Source organism: Cephus cinctus, unplaced genomic scaffold, assembly GCF_000341935.2.
Source record: "Cephus cinctus unplaced genomic scaffold, Ccin1 Ccin1_scaffold0129, whole genome shotgun sequence".
In the NCBI taxonomy this organism is placed as follows: domain Eukaryota; kingdom Metazoa; phylum Arthropoda; class Insecta; order Hymenoptera; family Cephidae; genus Cephus; species Cephus cinctus.
The window spans coordinates 2499508-2519728 of record NW_014332862.1 but is presented as its reverse complement, the minus strand read 5'-3'; the positions used below and the strand labels follow the sequence as shown (position 1 = coordinate 2519728).

The following is a 20221-nucleotide window of genomic DNA, read 5'->3' as shown; positions in this document are numbered from 1 at the left end:
AGAGGAGAAGTAGCAAGGGAGGAGAACGACCTTCGGCGATCGCCATGGGGTTCCGCGCCACTGCAGTCGTTCATTCTGCCTTCGAGAATATCGGATAAGGCTACGTTCACACCGTGATAAGGATTGACGGCAGTTCCCTTGATTTACGTAAAAAAAAAAATTGTATCTGTGAAATTGATAAATGATTCTCTATCAACGATAAGGTTAAATGGATTATGAATTTGTGTATTAAATAATTATTATATATTTTGCACTCAACTTAGATCGTTCACAAAACTCGAAGTGTTTACGAATGTTTGTGGTATTGATTTATTTTGTTAATTAACGGAAACACTTTGACTACGAATTCTCGAAAAAGTGATCCCGCAGGATTTCTTGTGCACGCACCTTTAATCCCAGAGGGAAGGGATTCCGGGCAAACCGGTGAGGGGAGAGGTGGGACGAAAAATCCAAGAGCAACTTGTCAACTGTCAGAGGGGCCTTTTTGGGGCACCGCGGCGGGGGTGGCGGTGGGCGGTGGCGGCATCAGGGCCTGATGGGTCCATAGGGGCCCGAAGGGGGTTCCGTAGGGAGAGAGCAGAATGCATCAGGTACGCGCTCCTAGGTCCCAAAGGACAGATGAAAAGAGCCGCCTCTTACGAGAATGGGTCCCGAAATCGAGATGCTGCCTGGTATGAAAAGAGAAGAAGCGAAGCCAAATGCATCTTCCATTTCTCTCAGCTTTCTTACTCGCCAAGATCAACCGCATGCGTTACATATCGCTTCAGAATCTTCGCTACCTCTTCCATATACGTGCATAAGCCATTTGGGTATACTTTATTTAAAAAAGTCCCTAGGGACACGAATTTCCTTGTGTTCTTAAAACTTTATCATTTCCCTTTATGCACGTATAAGAATTACTTATTGTATCTCTTTACACGCGTATATCTATATACACTGTGAATATGTATCCGGTCCCATTAAGGACTCTCGCATCCTTTCCAAAGGATCAGAGAAGTATTTCTATGACCCCCTCGGTACGTATCTACGATGCTCTCAAGCATATCCTGGGAATTATTTGACGTGGAACATCCGTGCCGGTCACGTTTTCTCTCGACACATTAATAATATGCGAGGAGATTACCAGTGGGATCGCCGACGATACGAAGGAGCCTCTCGCGAGATCGGACCTACGGATGGTTTCGTAACCGATCGACGTTTTGCATCCTCGTTCTTGGACTTTTCCATCAGGTTCTTATATTTTTCTTCTTTTTTCTTATACCCACCGCTCTCCGTCTCTCTCGCTCCTTATTACCAATCGCAATCGTATGCCGTGCGAGTTAAATTACGGAAAATCAACTAGACACACAGAACGTAATATACATGTTGGTAAGTCGACGCAAAAAAGTCCCTAGTAAAAGATTCCACATAGTCTCCCTACGCGATTAAAATTACAAAATTACCCATGTTTCTTTGACAATCGAAAAATGATAATGACAAATAAATTTGGCGAGTTAATTATCTGATTAAAAATTGCGCGATACCACCCCTGGTGTGTATGACTGTTTAAGAGAACGCACTATGTGCCGAGGACCTGGCTGATGTTTAAAGACGTTACTATATGGAAGTTTGAAAAGTAGGAGAAAAAAGTGGGAGAAAAAAAATGTTAAAAAAAGAGAAGAAAACGATTCCCGTCACGGAGGTATGGAAACGTGTATAGCCTACGGCAACTGATCTACCCTCATTTGAATATCGCACGAAGCGCACGCAGCCCAGCCACCCGCCTGCGTACCCGCCTGCGTACACGTCTACGTGCGTATCCGTTTGAACTTTAGTGTATGCACATTTGTACATTTGTCTTTATATGTAACTTAAAGCATATATATATTCATATATATATACTCGATGCGGTATACGTACGTTTTTATATCTATATTCTGTGTATATATGTAGGTGCGGATATCATACAAGCTTATATTAAAGTTCGCCAGCCAAGCCGCTATATGAGCCGCATGCATGCTCATATGTACACACATGGCATAACGCAATAACCGTGTGGTATATCAGGGACACGTAACCCACAACTAGCACTCATGTCCTGAGAAACGGGTAGCGGCTTTACCTTCGGGCTCGATTCGTACTACTTTCCAAGCATCCAGCATCCATTGGTCCAGTGAGTCCAGCGTGGACTCTGTATGGTTACGTGTGCCTTTACTTCCATGGATACAGCATCCTTTTCAAGGAATCGAGCAAGTCCTGGAATCTTTGCGTGTTTCAAGAGATGCTGGATTTATCCGATCTTTGAGACGTTTTCTTATTTTTTTTTTTTGGTACAGTGGAATTTTCACATTCGCACAGTCTTATACACATTGGACATCCTACGTGATTGTTGTTTCGAGATTCTTGAATTTCTTTTTTAGATATTCTTGTGTAACCAGTATAATCGCCCGCGTCATATGTTGGTTTGGAGGACGTGTAGGAGGATCTTTGATATCTTTACTGTCTAGCGATATTAATTGGGTATTGAGAGAGAAAGAGAGACATTTTTCAGCTGCTGTAATTGATAATGAATCTAGACAATTTTTGACCTTATCTTTGTGTCTTTCTGTTTTTCGAAATTTATTATCTCCCAACAACGTGTATGACGTTTCTCTCCGGTTACCGCAGTTGTTCTTCTATATTTATGCAAAGTTATACTGCGAAACCTGATACGAAATCGCGTCAGAGCATCGCGCTGCGTAAGTCGTTGCGATGAGAGACAAGAGAGCGTCTATAGTGGGCTATAGTGGACAAGGTTCTTGTGTATACTTACAGACGCGAAAGATAACATTTGACTAGATTCAAATTAAATCGCGAAATTCAAATGGGATGTGCGAAATGCGCGTTAAAGATCTTCAAGAAAAGACTATACAAGGGAAGAAGTGTACGAAATAGTAAAAGTGCGGTTATTTCCAAATTTTATACCACAATAATTATTCATCCTGATATTACAATGAAATCATCATCATCATCCTGAACTATTATTCATTCTAGCTCTAGTCAGGTTTCATTCTTGATGTTTATTTTTAAATGCAAATGTTTCTTGTAAAAAATAGCATTCGTAAACTCTGTGGTATTTTTTCATCATGATTGAACTTTTTTTTTTTACGTACTTTTGGCAACAATGACACGTAGCCACTCCGAGCGAAGGTAGAACCAGTGGGTTTACCTCTATTCTTATTAATATCGATGACGCCAGAGAGCCGATACCTCCAACATTGCGTATAGAAGCTGTTTACGAAGAAGATCTCGTCTATGGCTCTTAGGCAGACGGGAGAGGATCCAAGGAGCATGGGATGACTGGTATACCCAAAGCAAACATTCTCCACGTCACACACAGCCTCCAGGGAAAATCATCTCGGTATCTCTTGGTCGGCGGAGCCATTCGCTTCAGGATGAGGGGACACAGAAGTCCGAGAAGCGACAGGACAAGCGTGTACGAGAGAAGAGAAGTGCTGGAATGATTTTTCACTGCTGGAAAGATGGTAACGACTTTATTTATCTTCTCTCTTTTTTTTCCATTTATTTCTGCTTTATTCTTTCTTCTGAATCTCTAAATACTAAAAAAGAAATACAAATATCATCCGTACCACGCAATAATGATTATTCGACGACTTTGTAAAATCACTGAACTTTTTATTTTTCCAAAAAAAAAAATAAAATAAAATAAAAATAAAAGCCAAACCTGATATCAGGTCAAGATAAAGAAAAGCATCGAGTCTCGTTCCTATCCACAATTTTCCTATCGTCTCGTTCCATCCTGGCGTCTGTTTTCTCAGCAGTGTTGATTTTAGCCTCCAGCATCGTTCCCAGGTCCATTCAACGTTCACTCGTACAGGAGTCTCCTCTTCGTTTTACCGCCAATTCCAGTTCTTCCATCAGCATCCCCACCGCTCTGCCCTCTCGGAGCGACAAAAGGACCCAGAATCCAGATGCCAGTCCCTGACGTCACAAGGCGCCGCGACGCACGTCCGTTCTCGGTTATCTCACTGTTTTTCTTTCATTAAACAGGAAAACCACTCGATATTTTTACAATTCAGTAAAGGTACAATTTTTCAACCCCAATTCCCCCCCCCCCTCCACGCTCTCATCTCTCACTTTCCCTCACCCACCTTTCTCTCATAATTCTTCGACCCAATACACCGACGCATACGTCGTCTAGATCTGTGACGTAAGAGAGTTTAAAAGATTTTCATCTCACGTAAATTAATCTCTGTTATCGCGCACGTACTCCTATAGTACGTACGTAATAATTTTTGACGTTCACCCCCGACGCAACAAGTTCACTCGTTTCACGTCACCGTGGATAAAGTTGTTTTAATTATCTGCTATTTTTAACGCCGAACGGATAAATTGGCCGGAACCGAGAGAGGTGTACAACACCGCTTTTTTTTTCTCCCTGGAGCAGAGACCCTTTTTGCCGCAGCATCAACAAGTGATCGTGCAATGAATTACTCGGTACATGCTTGACACATCTCCCACTTTACCTCTTTCTCTCTTTCTCCCTATTTCACTTCGCCTTCCCCTCTCGCCGTCGGCTCACACCGCGTCCCACCTCATCGCACTACTCTGCGCTTTCCAACCCCCTTACGCCGACCCCCACCTGGTCCACCGTCCATTCTCCACCGGTAGCTTCGATCCCTGCTCGCCACCCTCTCTTTCTTGCTTTCTCTTTGACTTCTCTTTCTCCCTCTACGGTACAGTTTTTTCACTTCACTTTCACCTCCTTTTATACTCTTTTGCAGTTCTTCGTTAGGGACTTCACTTTTTTTTTTTTTTCATTTCGTCTATTCAATTTTGATGGCATTCCACCTAGGGAGGGAGGTTTAAATAATTAGCCAGTCTCGCGTTCATTTTTAATGACGGTTTCGTGGGATGTATTGAAGGAGTAAATTCGGGATAAAGGATACAGGGGTAGTGGTACAGATGGAATTCTCGTGTAATGTCGAAGTAGTGTTGTCAAGGTAACCTGTATCAGGCTCGTCCAGGGACAGCCGAGTGTTGGGGTTTCGCGGGTCTAGTTTTCCCAGAGGTAGAAGGCATCGTGCGGTCAGGAACCCGCGGATCCGCAGAAGCCGCAGTCCGCAGCAACCCCCAACAACCCCCTGATACTTGCTCTACAAATTGTTTCTCGTGTACGGGGTCGCCCATTGCACGGTCACTGAAACGGGTCCCTAACACGCTTAGGGAGAGAGAAAGATGGAAGGATAATGAAATACAGAGAGACTATTTTACTAGATCGTACGAAAATTTTTTATTACCCCACACGTAATATTCATGTACGAAAATTATATTGTCAATATGCCAGAGCATTGCCAGGCGTTCTATTTATATAGAAATTATCCACCACCTATAGAACATATATATCAATAGGCAGTCAATGACCGTAATGATGATGGCAAATGATGTCAAATGCCTATAGCTTCCCTTGAAACTATTCAGCATATATACATATATACATAGGCAGGTATGTAACATAATGCATGTAGGAGAAATACCTCATTAATCTCTGTATCGCGGTCGACAATGTTTATGCTTGTGCTTGCCATACAAATTGTTTCTCGCACGTGTCTCTCTCTCTCTCTCTCTCTCTCTCTCTCTCTCTCTCCCCCTCTCTCCGTCAGTTCACTTCCCGTAACTTCTTTACTCGAAACGATTTTCTCAATTTTCCTACAAACTGTCACACGTTGACCACTGACAAAATACTACGCGCCATTTGCAATCTGCCTGAAAACACATGAAACCATACTGCCAACGTTAGACAGAAGCAGGTCTGGTAACAGCGCGAAGAAAAAATCTAGTACGGGATCGCGTGTCACTATACAAGTAGTGCCAACTCCTTAATACCTCCTTAACTTAAAATACTCGAGCGACGTGCGTGACGTCGTGGACTTGTAAACCCTTCGAAAATGTCACGTTATGGAAACACGCGTATTGAGGCATATCGAGATAGTAATAACAGTGACCGTGCATGTTACAAAATACAAAGAAAATTTGCTACGAGTTGTCAGTGTCAAGAGAGTTCTTTTTTCAGGGAGTCGAAAACACCGGAGTCCCAACCTTAACAAGGTTACGTCAGCAGGCTAAAGGAAACAGAGAGACGTATACAACGAATGTCGACCACGTCGAATTCTTTCTCGAGTAAGTAAAAGTGATGGCAAACGAAGAATGTATTATTAAACTCACAGCCCCAGTATTCACGAGTGTCGTTCTTTCTCTGTTTACCCGTGTTTAATTGAGTGAGACAAAATCGTACCCGCAATGAGTTTTCGAATAAACCCGAAATCGGCCAATCGTTCGAATGACGCAGAACGTGCGCGACTAGCGTCAAGTGTGCTCTGAATAAATATAATTTGCTTGCAAGTATCGTAATTCCATGATGGCGGGTAGGAAGGGCGATGACGATTGCCAGGGTGGATCCACTGGGCTCGGTGCCTCTCAACACAGTAAATGTTGGTTTAGCTCTCCGCGCCTCTGTGTTCCTCGAGCTATAGTGTCCCTCTTTATATGTCATATATATATATATATATATACATTATACGCATGTAGATATATCTGAACTCTTCCGTACGTACGTTGCACGCTTATGGATATGTCACTAGGTGATCTGTTCGTATGCCGTATAGAGAGAGAAAAAGAGAGAGAAATACAGACAAACAGCGAGAAAGAAGCGTCGATTCATTTACTCCGAAACCAGAATGGATCTTGGTGGAAATTCAAGATGGACGTTTGATTACGTAATCGAATGCTTGTCTGATAGTCACTGCAAAGCCAGGAAGGATCCAGTGGAAAAAGTTCATTGTAGCGTTCTTCCGGGTTGGTATACCTTTTTTTTTCTTTGTATTTTGTATTCTCTTTCCTTCTCTCTCTCTTATAAATTTCTTTGCTCGTTTTGTTCTTTAGAGAAAAATTCCAGTTCAGTCGGGCGGAAGGTACCGTCTCAACGGATGTCAGAAGCAGCATCGACCGTTACGTATGGTGTTTTCTTTAGTGTACGTATTTGAATGGCACGAGTTACACAGGTGGGATAATACATTTATTCTCGTTCCAGGCGGCGCGAGGCGTCGCGACGGCCCGCACACAACGGACGCACCTCGTTGCGTCCGGTAAAACAAGGTTGGCAGTTTCTGGGTCGACTGCTACTTAATCTCAGACGTTCACGACGATGGCTGCTTCTCTGGGCGAGGAAGAAGTCCTTATCTTGGACACGCGTGAGATGGCGGAACGTTAAGGTTTTTTAATTGCGCTTGTTTTCCTTAGCTGACCTCCTATACTCGACGTCTCTTATTTTTCCTTTTTTTCCACTTGTCGCTGATTCCGCTTGCTCGTCTCTTTTATTTGACCATCTTGCTCGTACTTCCTTTCTTTCCTTTCTATATTCCCATTTTACTTGCCTCTCCTCTTCCTTTCTCTCTTGCATTGTTATACTCGCGTCCAACTGCTATGAGGATTTGTAGCCTAGGTACACTTTGGCTGCTGGTGTCCTTTGTTAATTGTATATCTATATATACACGTCAAGTCTTCTCTAGAAAATCGCAACGTCGCGGTCGCCGCGCTGCCGAGAGTTTTGACGTGCCGCGCGGCAAGCTGCTATTCCTTAATAAGGAGCACAATAATTATATCTGCTCACCCGCCGGAACTTCGCGCACGTACATAAATGCAAGATCGCGAATGTGTGCGGGTGCACCTGAGCCGAGCATGGGATCCGCACGTATTGTCAAAACGGTAAAAAGAAGTCGATGGAAACTAGAACGGGAAGAAGAGCATCAGGATGCTTCTGGGAAGTCCCTCTATAGGAAGGAAATATGGATAGCTATTCATATTTCCTTCCTACTCATGTAGCTGCAGAATCATACATACAGCTAATACCATACACAATTAAATTTCGCGACATTTCGTGGTAGTTATATTTAAATTTATCCAAATTTCTGGCAACGGTGTCAATTAATTGTGCGCAAGGCATGGAATACATATACATATACATATACATATACATATACATATACATATACAAGGCATATACATGGAACCGTTCAGAATCGACATTATTTTTTGGGTTTTTTTTTCGAATTTTCGAACAAATATGGAAGATACAGTCTGTCGTGAAAGTAGTGGGGATCGATTCTTGAAAACTCGAGTAAACTAGTCGAAGCGATGCCCGTTTCGCCGATGAAATTCCGACGGCTCGGGGCGCTCTTAAATTTTTCGAAGAAATTTACGCGCCGTCTAGGCGCCGAGCGTCGGGATGCCAAGACGCCTCGTATGAGAGAAAGATAGAAGGATTGTGCGAAAAAAAAGTCGGGGAATACAGAAGCGAGGGATACGGAGAGACGGGTAGAAAAAAAAAGGCATTCGACGTGCAACGTACTGTGAGTTTTAGTGCCAGAGGAAGCGTCGGGACGCTCCAGGACGCGTTCCCTACAGTTGCTCCTGGCAGCTCCTGTCTTTCATACGTGTCTTACTATATATGTATCAACGTATAGGACACACATCAAGCACAACAGAAAATTTGCTACGGAGAGACGTACTCGAGTAGACGGGTTGGTGCATTTATCACGACTTGTTGGTAAATTGCGAGCGATGTAGGGTACATGTATCGCAGATATATATATATATATATATATGTATATATATAAGATATAGTTAGATACTCAGGTGGCAATACATGTGGAAAAAAAAGAGAAGAACGTAGGAAGCTGAAATAAAAATATAACGCAAGATGATCATCTCGCACATTAAAGGAAGATATATTTTATGAGACGCTCGATACGAACTGAACAAAGATTCTTGTACTATTTTTCGTATTAGTTTTTCTTCCCCAACCCCCTCCCCGCCCCCCGTTATTCTGCCTTTTATCTTTCCTGTCTGTTTTGACCTCCTGTTCGATACTTTTTAAAGATACTGAGAAAGTCAGAGCACCACCCTATCACGCGCACTATTTACGGAATCAAGAATATATTTTTGGCCTCTTCGAAATTAACACACATTTCGCAAAGCATTCTTGGCAAGTGCTTCGTATCCTCGGCTATATAACATCGTGCATTTCTTCATAGAGATACAGACGACTGGACCGATGCAGGATATCCGGATGCTGCGTGAGATACGGGAATGGTGTATCTTGTGAAATTTATCGATAGTCTAAAAAAAGAATATCTTTGCCAAAATTAATAAAATTTTTTTTACAGCACCTTCGCTCCCAATGAAATTCGTCTTATATAAGGTGAACAATTAAAATTCACGAACAATTATTTTTTGACTCAAAATATGAAAAACTTCATTTTTCGTTCACTTTCCTTTTATCACACGTGCTCTTGAATTCGCTACAGCATGTGTTTACTCGCGTTCATACGTTCTGCCTTTGCCTATATGATATCAGAGGACGTTGCCAGGAATGTCTAAGATCGATACTACTCATGTAACAGCGGACTCTGGCAGCTTCTCTGCTGCTTTTCGTTCTATATAGACATATGTGCACGTATGGACACTATATCTACCTACTCCTATCCTCTCTTCTTCGACAGCATTCTTAACCTTTTCTCCGGTCCTTTTCGTCCTAGCAAACCTCTTATTCCAGAATTCCAGTCGAATTCTACAAAGTTGATCTACGCATCCAGATTTAATATATATACACACACACAGGTATACACACCGTGAAAAATTGCAGTATTCTTGTCTAAAAAAAATAAAGGCAAGTACACACGGCAGGTATAGAAATATCTGTATTACTGTATATCGATCTATAAATAGATATAGAAAATCTGTACTGTCACAGAAACGATTCGCAACGAGCCGATACCTATCGGCCATTATTTCCCGATCGTTTATCGATCGTGATCGATACCGTTAATTTTTCTTTCCGCTCGAATTCACTTTTCACGCCTTCCGTACCAGTTTTATTTATTTCTATTATTTAGTTCACTGCTTTCTTTCTTTCGATCGAAATCGATTCTCTGTATCGCGCAATCTTCCATCGAAGCCATCGGGATGTCGTCTCGCTCTCGAGTCAGCGACGCCCGGAACGCGTTCACGTCGTTATAACTGGTACCAACCGCGCGATTCCACGAACTCATGAAATTCTACGTGGAATTTCATGATCTCATCGTTTCGGCAAAATTATCGCAGCCCGGTTACCATACCAAGGTACCATTTATTTAAATTAGCCGATGATTACATACTATACTGAAATGCGTATATATATATATATATATATACACTTTATTTTTTAAGAAATTATAAATAATTTATATAAAAACAGGAACCACCTGAAACTGCTTTTTGACATAATTTTAAAAGTTCAAAGGACAAAACGTATTTAAGTATATTATAATTCAAGGCTCTGTACGTCTATGGATAATGTCTATGGTACGTCTATGGATAAGCACGCTGTCTTTATATATACATATACCGAGTATGGGTATAGTGTAAAAGGAAACTATAAATGAAAGAGAATATATTTCGCGTGTCGCTATACAGGGCCTAGTATTTCTCGCATATATTTTAACAGACGAGGTATTACGTGCGATAGGCAACCCCCCGTTTCTGAATTATTTATATTGTAACACAGTCTAGATAGGCAACTACAGTGTATACGCTATACGATACTATACCATGCGTAGTGGCGAGTACCACCTGCGTAGTATGTATATTCTAGTCCTACGTGTAGCGTCATGCTGCCAACTCTGTAAAATAAAATAAGCTTCGGGTGTATGGTTTGAAAGCGTAACACCCTGTATAAGGAAAGTGGTAAGATATATATATTTTTGTAATTTACGTCAAGCCTGATATAAAATGCGAGGATTAATAAATGTGCAAAGATAAATTTTGAAAGTTTGAAAAAAATATGAAATTATCAGTTTCGAGGTATGTTAGGTTATTTTTATATTTTAAGTTAGCATTGGGTATATACTTTGTGCGTGGAAATAAAAAAGGCCCCGTTGGTGTATATATATGGTTAGGGTCCGAGGGTCTATGGCCCCTTATCAAGACCCCTTCTATCCACCATATGTTTGAAGAAACCGTTTCTACATTATACGTCTTTTTTTTGTCTTTTCACTGCCTGCGTAACTCTTGCTGTGCTACGTAGCGGCGCGACGGCCGGCGTCGTGGCGGTTTCGTATAACACGAAAGCACCGACGTCGTCTTCAAGATCTCAGCACGAGATGCGTGCAACGTTGAAAGGAGGTTAGGCTGCCCTGGCCCATTTCAAAGACCCGGTGGAAAGACCTCACCTATGGTTTCTAGGTTATATTTCGTATCGCAGCCTTAATGGCGCGTGGGGAGGTCCAATGAGCGTCGCGACGCCGGAGATATACTACATCAGAGAATATTTGTTCCTCAGTCAGTATTGCGTAACCTGTCAGATTGTTGTATCTTCACAGTATCCGTAGTACCCACGATTTCAAAATTGATCCAAATTGTGGACGAACGTGACTGGTGAAAAAAAAAATTCCTAGAGATATTTACTTTTGTAAATAGTCCTCCTTTCCAGGAAAGGCTCGAGTTCCTTTTAAAAAGAAAAGATCGAGACCCAGAAAAATTCTTGTGAAACCATCGACGGGCTCAAAGAATATGAGAGCCAACGACGTTCTGTGTAAAATCTTGAAGGAAAAAGGGGGGAAGAAATGTATTAAGGAATTCGTGCATCCACGATTGATCTCGATATCCCAAACGAAGTATCCCGAGGCGACGTCGTCATATCCAGGAGGCAGGGAGGAACGCGATCCGCTTAAGTTTCACAAAACCCTTGGGAAGCTGGTACGGGTCGTTTCGTGTTACGCCATAATACGTACCTATGTAGGTACATTTGCCGGCTGGTGCCATCCTTAACGTGGGCCCAAGTATGGCCACCAGGACTATCCACAAGAGTGGTGTCTCCTTACAGGACTTTCGTATTCGCCAGGAAGTCCTCCTGGAGCCAGGGCTATGGTTTAATAAAAAGTTCCAATCTGTGCCTATCCAAGAAAAAACATGCTGTGCCGATCTGAACCAACCTAACCTAAAGCCACGTATGTAGAAACGCAGTTACCTATCTATCTGACCGATAGGTGGAAAAGCTGTGGCCACGCATGGAACAGGTGTTGCGAGGCAACCCGTTTCACTCGATCGACTCGTATCTATGCACGTAGCTATGCGCTAACGCATAGGCGGATGTCGAGAATACTGACACTGTAGCACTTGAGGTACACGAAGGTAACATTGGCCCATAGGTGCTTTCAGTACAGGGCGTACGTACGTAACGTATGCAGCTAGTGTTACGTGTTACCCGGCAAACCCATTTGGTCTAGTCCACTGTTCCGTTCGGTTCCAGGAACATAACATACATGTGCCGTAGAATCGATCCGGAGTGGTTGCTTTGCGAACTCTGAAAATAGTCCTTGGTGGGACCTGTTCGAGAGTGAACAAATTTGTGAATTTTCGTTGCTGTGCCTTTGGGCCCACAGCTGTCCTGCATCCCTTTGGTTCTTTTGTTTTTGCCGGTATGCAATGGGTTCTTATAGGGTTGGTATTCGGTGGACGGGGAACAGGTGAAGGTAGGGGATAGGATGATCGAGGCAGGTTGTGCGAATTTCCTAAAGGCTTCGATGGCGCAGCTCCCCTCGTTTGAGAGACAGAGCCGGGGACCCCCGTCGAACATAGTGGGACTTGGGATTTGGGTCCTATACGAAGAAAGAAATACATTTGGCAACGCCGCGGCGGCGGGTCCGTGTTTCAGACCCTCATCACCCGTATCCTGTCCGTCCGGCCGGCCCCTCTCCGTTTCACCGGAACCCAACGGGTGTCCGAAAGTAACGGCCAACAAAATTCTCACTTGTTACATTTTGGGACTTGCTCGGACTTCGATTCGAATATCGATGGGTTTTACTTTCTTTCTTCACTCTATCTGCACTCTTGCCCCACCACGTGGATCGTCTTGGGCACTTGAGAAAACTGTTCACTAAGATTTTTCAAAAAATCGAATTTCGTATTTCACTCACGAGGGTGTATATACCTGGGCTAGCGTACGTCGGGTCATGGATTAAAAAGGTTAAAGGTTAAGCTTCGCAAAGTGTCAATCTTCACTCTCGTCTATCTACTGGTATGAGAGTTGCAGATACCCATGTCGATATCCTAAACGTGTTAGACATGTTAAAAAAAAAGAAATCAGATACCAAACGAAAAATTGTTAAAGCGAAGTTTCAGGAAATACTAAAAGAAAAATATATATATCTTTAAAAAAAAAAAAAAAAAAATTTTCTAAACTGGGTTCGAACCTAAAATAATTGGGATCGCTCTAGATCTTATGCAGATACGTGTATCTACACTGTGTACTCGCTTGAAAAGTATTCGAAATGGATTATAATCGGAACGCCCGGTACATGGCCTCTTGGTCGTTCCTGCGGTCCGTACTCGGGCTCCTCCGGTCCTCGAGGGAAGAATTCTAAACAGACTCTACTTGAGACTACTTCTGTGGACGCCGAACCACTCTGGAGACCTCTGCTTCATCTGCAGACACAAGAAACGCACCATTCGAACGTTCCCTCGTTCCGTCTCTCTTTATATCTTTCTCTTTACCTCGTTCTCTCGCTTACTTTTTCCAAAGAGCATCTATCTCGGTCCCACCAACCCTCTGACCTATCATTCCTGTTTCTCTTTCTCTTATTACCGTGTCTTCCAGCCCTCCTCCTCACCGTAGCACCACGGTTCCACCGTACTACAAAACCATACTCCTTCCATGGGGGCCACCAGGAGCCATAGGCGACCCTCCTCCAATGACGAGACATTATTTTTCTCCCGCTCGAATTCGCAGATGTTCATTCATCATCCTTGGTAATTGGACTTTTTTTTTTTTTTTACTTCCACCCAGTCCTCCCTTTCTCTTGCTTTCTTTTCTTTCTCTTTACGTAGCTACTATTCTCTCACTCTGCCGCGTCATCGTCATGCACGATTTGTGAATTATTTTGCGAAACTACGTTTCGACGTTCCCACCTGCCAAATCAAGTTTTCTTACCAAGAAACGTTCGATGCACGTTACGAATTTTATCTCCCTTCTTTCCTATACGTTTCCGCCTCCTTTTTTTCTCCTTTTCTTTTCAATACCTGCTCTTATTGTCTCCCTCCAATCAGCCACGGAGACTCTCGCAAAGCCAATTTCCACTTGACAGCTTACTCAATCGACATGCTTCCCTAGAATTATACGTAAAGATTTCTGGATTTTATTTAACACGAATTTCGATACTCTTCCTATACAGCTATCTGCGTATAGCAGATATACAGGGTATCCTAAGAAAAAATAATTGCATAATGAATCCATCAACAGTCTTAACCATACAACCCTTGGTATAAAAAATGATATTTCAACGTCAGCGTGGAATTAGAAATTATGCGTAAAGCAGGTATACGCCGCCTACCCATAAAGCGGCTATTGTGACTTTGAGTAAAATGAAAAAAGAAGAGAGAGAGCGAGAGAGAGGCTGTATAACAATATAAGGCACCGTAACGAGAGCAAGAATCCCTGGAGGAAGAGTCTCGGTAAGGGCGTACGGGGGCGTGAGGGTTGCTCGACCCCACTGAAAACTTGGGGCGTTCGTCCGGCACCCTGCGAGGTTATAGAAGAGGACGATGGGAACAGCTGAAACACGAAGTAGAAATACGTGGGGGTTAGGGGTTAGAAGCCGCATATGTGTCATGTGTTATTGTCCTCCTGGCACCAGAGCGCAACCCCAAACCGTGTTAAAGGGATGGGGCGAAAAAAAAAAGAGAAGAGGAATGAACCTTGCGTTGACAAGGACCTGGCAACACCTTGAATTCGAAAACGGGTCTCCAGTCATTCGATATTTAAATGTGGAATTATAATTTTTTTCCAAATTTCCCGCCTCCTCTTATCACTCCCGATAATGACGATAATGTTCTCTTCGTCGATTACAACCTACCCACGTACACAGTTACGTCATCTAATGGCGTGGAATTTTTTTTTTTTTTTTTTTTTTCATTACCAAGTTTAAACAGTCTACTTATTGTCTCACGGACTCTTAATTCCCTGCGGACATCCAACTTCGGTTGGGGCTTTTGGGGCAAGGGGAGGTCCGAGGGGTGGAACGGCTCCGAAAGTTTTAACGATGATTTTTATGAACTTTTGTTTTGTTTGTTATAAAAATTGTAACATCACCTCACACCCTCATTTCCCCTCTCCTCTATCTTTTCTTCTTCTTCTTCTTCTTCTTGAACCGCTAAGCCGTAAGGGAGACCCTTCGCTCTTCCGTTTCTAACCTCCCAGGACCCAACCTCATGGACAACCTCCAACTTCCAAAGCTTTCGACCCCGAGGGATAACCAGCAAGTTTTCATTGCTTATCAGATCCCAGCTTGGCTTCGTAACGTTCTTGAAATTTCTTGATAATTCCGAGTGTCTAGCGTCGTACGTAATTCTATGCTAATCGCGTGACGTCACGTTACAAATATTTGAAGTGATCGCGCGGATAAACAAAATTGAAATTGTCGCTGTACAGTCTGTGTGGATTTGTTACTTTTATCGTGAAAAGATGTTCCTGCTCGCGAAGAGCAAGACTATACATTTAAACGTTATCCTCAAGCCAGCTATTCGACTTTTCCGTTTTACTCGTCCTGTGGGATGCTGAGTTTATCCGGCTGCAATGTGCGACGAGTGTCGGTATACGTAAAGGTTATCCCGTGTAAAGCCTGAAGTTAGCCTTAAGGGGTTTACAGGGATTTCTCAGACAAGTATTAAAGCCCCGGGATTTAATTGAAAAAAAAAGAATTGATTAATCACGGACAAAATAACGTTTGCCGATAAATGCTATTACAAACAGTATACTGAAAAATATATATATGCCTATTCGAACGAAGTTGGCTGTATGTCCCAGTAGCCAGTTAAGTTCAGACTTGGCACTTGCAGCCCTCTATCAGCAGGGGTGCTTTTATGTCCTAGCCCTAACGCCCCATAGAGGCGCCTAGGCGCACAACCCCTGCTGTTCCCTGCTGGCTGCCGCCTTCAAGAGAAATCATCCCCCTGAACGTTCCTGGATGCCTGAATCCAGTAGTACCCCTCCGTCGTAGCGAAGTCTCACCCCTCCGACGCCTTTACCTACCCTAACCACTCAACCTCAGAAGGACGACGAGGACTCGGGGAGTCGTGGCACCCGTAGCTAAAGCACCCCTAGGGTCGATTTTCCGTCGCTCATTAAAAATATCACGGGTGGGGTACGTACTCCACGTAGCTACGTAGCGCAGAACCAAACGTTTCGCATTATAATTAATTTTCCTGCGAGCTAGAGCCGAGTGGACTATATTTAACTATATATATATATATAAATACACATACGTATATACGTAATACCTTTTTTTTACAATTCCTTTCTTTTGATAAACCATCCTTTCTTATCTGAACGACTATTTGTCGAGGATATTTTTATTTCTCTTTTTTCTCTTTATACTTCCCGAGAGACGCTCGGGATACGTTTTCTTTTTTTTTCATATTTTTTTCTTTCTTCCAAGAAAACTTATGCTCCAGGACATCCATCTCTACGAATTTGTTATCTACTCCTTGCTATCTATTGACGCTTCTATATATATATATATATATATATGCCCCTGCTGAAATTACAGAGCTCTACATTATCATCTATTCCAATTCTACTCCTTGCTATCTATTGACGCTTCTAATACGTTTTCTTTTTTTTTCATATTTTTTTCTTTCTTCCAAGAAAACTTATGCTCCAGGACATCCATCTCTACGAATTTGTTATCTACTCCTTGCTATCTATTGACGCTTCTATATATATATATATATATATATGCCCCTGCTGAAATTACAGAGCTCTACATTATCATCTATTCCAATCCCAAAGGACCAGAAGATATCGTTTAGAGGAATTGCTGTCCTATAGAAAAGACAGAACGGAATCTCGTTAGCTCCTAGTAATATAATCGAGAGCAGAAGATGTACTCGAAGCCGAAAATATTTCCAAGAATAATCTAATCTCCTTGTCAACAAGGTACGAGCTTGTTCCATCTTTAGTTCTAGACTATTAGTCTTGATGGGACAGATAACCACGTTGATTACGATTATCGATAAGAAGCGTACTAAAATGTTTTTTTTCGAAAGCAATAGTAGTACATATATTTAATTTAACCGAATCAGGTCAAAAAATGATTACAAAATTATTTTTATTAAACTGTAACAATTTCATGTTATACTTAAAATTCTAAGAAAACAACGAATTTTTTTTTTTAATTTATTCTGAAGAGTAAGATCGTCTGATTTGCCGGACACTAGTGACCCATGGTGTCGGGTTACCGAGTGCCGAAAATAACGGTTGGGATCTTGGGTTAAGGTATCACAGGTAATTAGAATAATTTATTTAAACAACTAATTCTAGCAGAATGACTGACTTTATAGTTTCGATGGTTACTGGGTGGCTGACTGGGTGACTGGCTGGCATAGTCAGTGGCTGGTTGGGTGACTGGCTGGCGTACGCCGTGTACGGGAAAATATGACGCCGGTGAGTCGATCCCCCCCGAGAGATAACTCCAGCGAATTTATCATTCCGGACAGAAGATATTACCGGCGATAAAAACGCACTGCATACGGTGTGCCTTGCCATACGTAGATACGTGAATGTATATATATATATATATATATATATATATATATAAAAGTTGGTAGGACTAGCAGGGCTGCCACAACTGAAAACACGACTACCGCGTACTGGCGATACCCGTCGTAGCCGAGTGAGACTTGCGACTATCGCTTTACCTTAAGAAACTCGCCTTTACGTCACCAAAGCACCGAATATCTTACGTAGCAGCTATCACGAAATCTTGCTCGCGATAAGGAACGTGGAGAAAGTAGATGGACAAACACTTTTTTTTTACTATAAAAAATACTGTGTAGTAATGTTCGTAATTTTTTTTTGACGGCAGTGAAATATCCCATTGAATATCTAGACAATCCAGTAGATATAGGTTAGTACGTACGCAGCCATTTCTCAGCGCATTTCACTTGTCTGTGTGTATCCCCGTTTATGCTTTATCGTAAAGATTTTGTTGCTAGTAAAACCTCACGAAATCCTTGATGAAAAACAAAGCCACCTTCACGCATATCTATCTCCTTTAGAATCATCCTTTAGCGCGTATCCACTCTGTGAACTTCCCTTGCGGTTTACCTATGCGTGTACCTATTGTTATTATTATATTTACATCGTATTCGTTATATTAATTTAATATAGATTTTCAAAGTGACATAAATTTTTTTTAGCGAATATTAATAGTTATTTATTAAAAAAAAAAATTAACGTAAAAAATACCAATGAATCTTGTAGTTAAAAAAATATTAATTGACTTCTATATCGAGTATATCATGTATTATATCGATCAGTAAAGTTGCCAATAAATACCACAGTTGATGCTTTCATAAAGGATATTTACTTCAAGGGTTCTACGATATATCCCATGCTCGGTATAAGTTCCTCAGAACTTAAAGAGAGAGAGAGAGAGAGAGAGAGAGAGAGAGAGTGTGTGTGTGTATAGCGTGGGTGGTATCTTGAATCTCACGAGAGCAGCCATCGTTCAGGCTGCAGGCAGCCAGGAATTCGGAACTTTAATCCCCCAAGTTTAATTTCGTAGCAGAGGAGGGCTTAGCGTCACCTGGCTCACCTATATATAACCAACCACGAACCAACGTGGCGGCCTGCACCAAATCAGAGCCTTTCCACTATAGCCACTTTAACCGTTTACGTCACTTCCCTTGAAGCCCCTGTCCGCTTCACCCCTTGCCCGTTCCATCCGGGACAACCCTATGACGATTTCGTCCCAACTGAACCTGCACGTGCCACGGATATCCTGGGATCATCGATATTCCTCATGCTATGTGAATTTTTCACTAGTTACCATGTTGGCCCCTAGCTTTGTACTTCAGAAAAAATCACTATATTTTTTAATCTAGGGATAATTAATTTTTGAGCTAATTAATATATTTGTTTTAATTTACTGTAAAATTGATACAAAATACATAATGAAGGGTGACTATGATTTTACATTTTATCGAGGAATGCATATATATTTATTTCCTTTGTATTATCCGACTTTATATCGTCTAGGGACTTTAATGGCTACCAGGGATCCGTACATAGTGAAAATCTTTGAAAACTCTGGCTTCGCTCTTACTCGTTAATGCAGTCAAGTGACTCTACTCGATTCGACCAATTCACTCGAGTAGTACAAATATACCATGCTACGTAAATAGACGGTATTCACTAGGCGATTCGCTAACCACACACATTATATCTATATGATCTTGATTGACTTTTCTTGCGGTACTCTGTACAAGTGTCTACATTGAGACCAAGGAGGAACTTTCTTTCAAGCGGATGCTGCTTCGATCGAAAATAGTTGATCGTGATTGTAGAAGCACGTGTATTTTTGGGTAGAAAGAATTTTAGAATTTTTTTTATCGATCCCTGCATTACCGACATCTACGAAGACCACGGCCTAAAAATAATGACTGAGAACTGCATATTATAAAAAAAAAAATTTTATGGTAAATAACTCCGAGGTATAATTTTACTTTTTATTATCTTACTCCACTGACAATTCGACTAGATGGATGCTTAAGAGATTTCATAGCCTAGAGGTATACGATGCTAATATTGAAATTCAAAGAAGCACTGAGACCAGCTAATATCCACATTCTCTGGTAATTATTTTCAAGCGGAGCCAACATGACGACAAGTGGGGGGGGTGGTGGTGGTTAGGAGGCCGAGGAGGGTTCTCTTGCTAGTAGCAATCAAGAGGACGTTCAATCCTAAATTCAAAAACTCGCAATAACGCACCAGGACCAGGTCGTTCAGCAGGATAGGAGTCCAACCGGAAGGGGAAGATCCCTCCAGAGTAATTTCGCCTGACAAATGAGATGGCCTTGGGACCCTCACCTTTCTTTCTGGCTTTCTCGCCTGTTTCGTTTCCCTTTAGCTTTCTTAGGACGGAAGAAGGTATATCCCTGCTCCGCGTTCCACGTTCCTTCCGTTACGGGATATAAAGCGTCTGGCTGCCGTGCGGACGTATGGAATTCATTTAATCCAAACGCATCTCGACGCTACGTCGTTTATCTTCATCCCGGTGGCTGATAGGGTTGGGGGGATCACGATGACCAAGGCCTGGAGGGGTTGGACTGCCAAACCCCTGGAATCGTACCAGCCCTCCCCCCTCCC

At 42.2% G+C, this 20221-nt stretch overlaps 2 protein-coding genes and 1 long non-coding RNA gene across 13 annotated transcripts in view; 1 reads left to right on the top strand and 2 right to left on the bottom strand.

Annotated features, from left to right (window-relative positions):
• LOC107262948 (protein Wnt-5b) overlaps window positions 1–20221 on the bottom strand; it is a 194167-nt gene that overhangs the window by 77976 nt on the left and 95970 nt on the right. The gene's annotated exons all lie outside the window — the stretch shown is intronic.
• Window positions 1–20221, top strand: part of LOC107262949 — a 91706-nt gene that overhangs the window by 59402 nt on the left and 12083 nt on the right. For 4 of the 8 annotated variants that reach the window (XR_003058255.1, XR_001536570.2, XR_001536569.2 and 1 more), the window contains 5 exons: window positions 3285–3503; window positions 6053–6159; window positions 6645–6834; window positions 6922–7010; window positions 7070–8560. The exons of 1 other annotated variant lie outside the window; for it this stretch is intronic. Coding sequence is in view for 2 of the 7 variants with exons in the window: in XM_025080170.1 (XP_024935938.1) it covers window positions 3285–3503; window positions 3813–3964 (371 nt within the window). In the remaining 5 variants the exon portion in view is untranslated. Of the gene's footprint in view, window positions 1–3284; window positions 3504–3812; window positions 4083–6052; window positions 6160–6620; window positions 6835–6921; window positions 7011–7069; window positions 8561–9071; window positions 10899–20221 lie in introns of those variants that run through there. 3 more of the 8 variants (XR_003058254.1, XM_025080171.1, XM_025080170.1) reach the window with 3 other exon arrangements.
• Window positions 4725–5821, bottom strand: LOC112493683. The gene is made up of 2 exons (XR_003058299.1): window positions 5517–5821; window positions 4725–5179 (listed from the first exon to the last, which is right to left on the bottom strand). It is a non-coding gene; the product is annotated as an uncharacterized LOC112493683 (long non-coding RNA).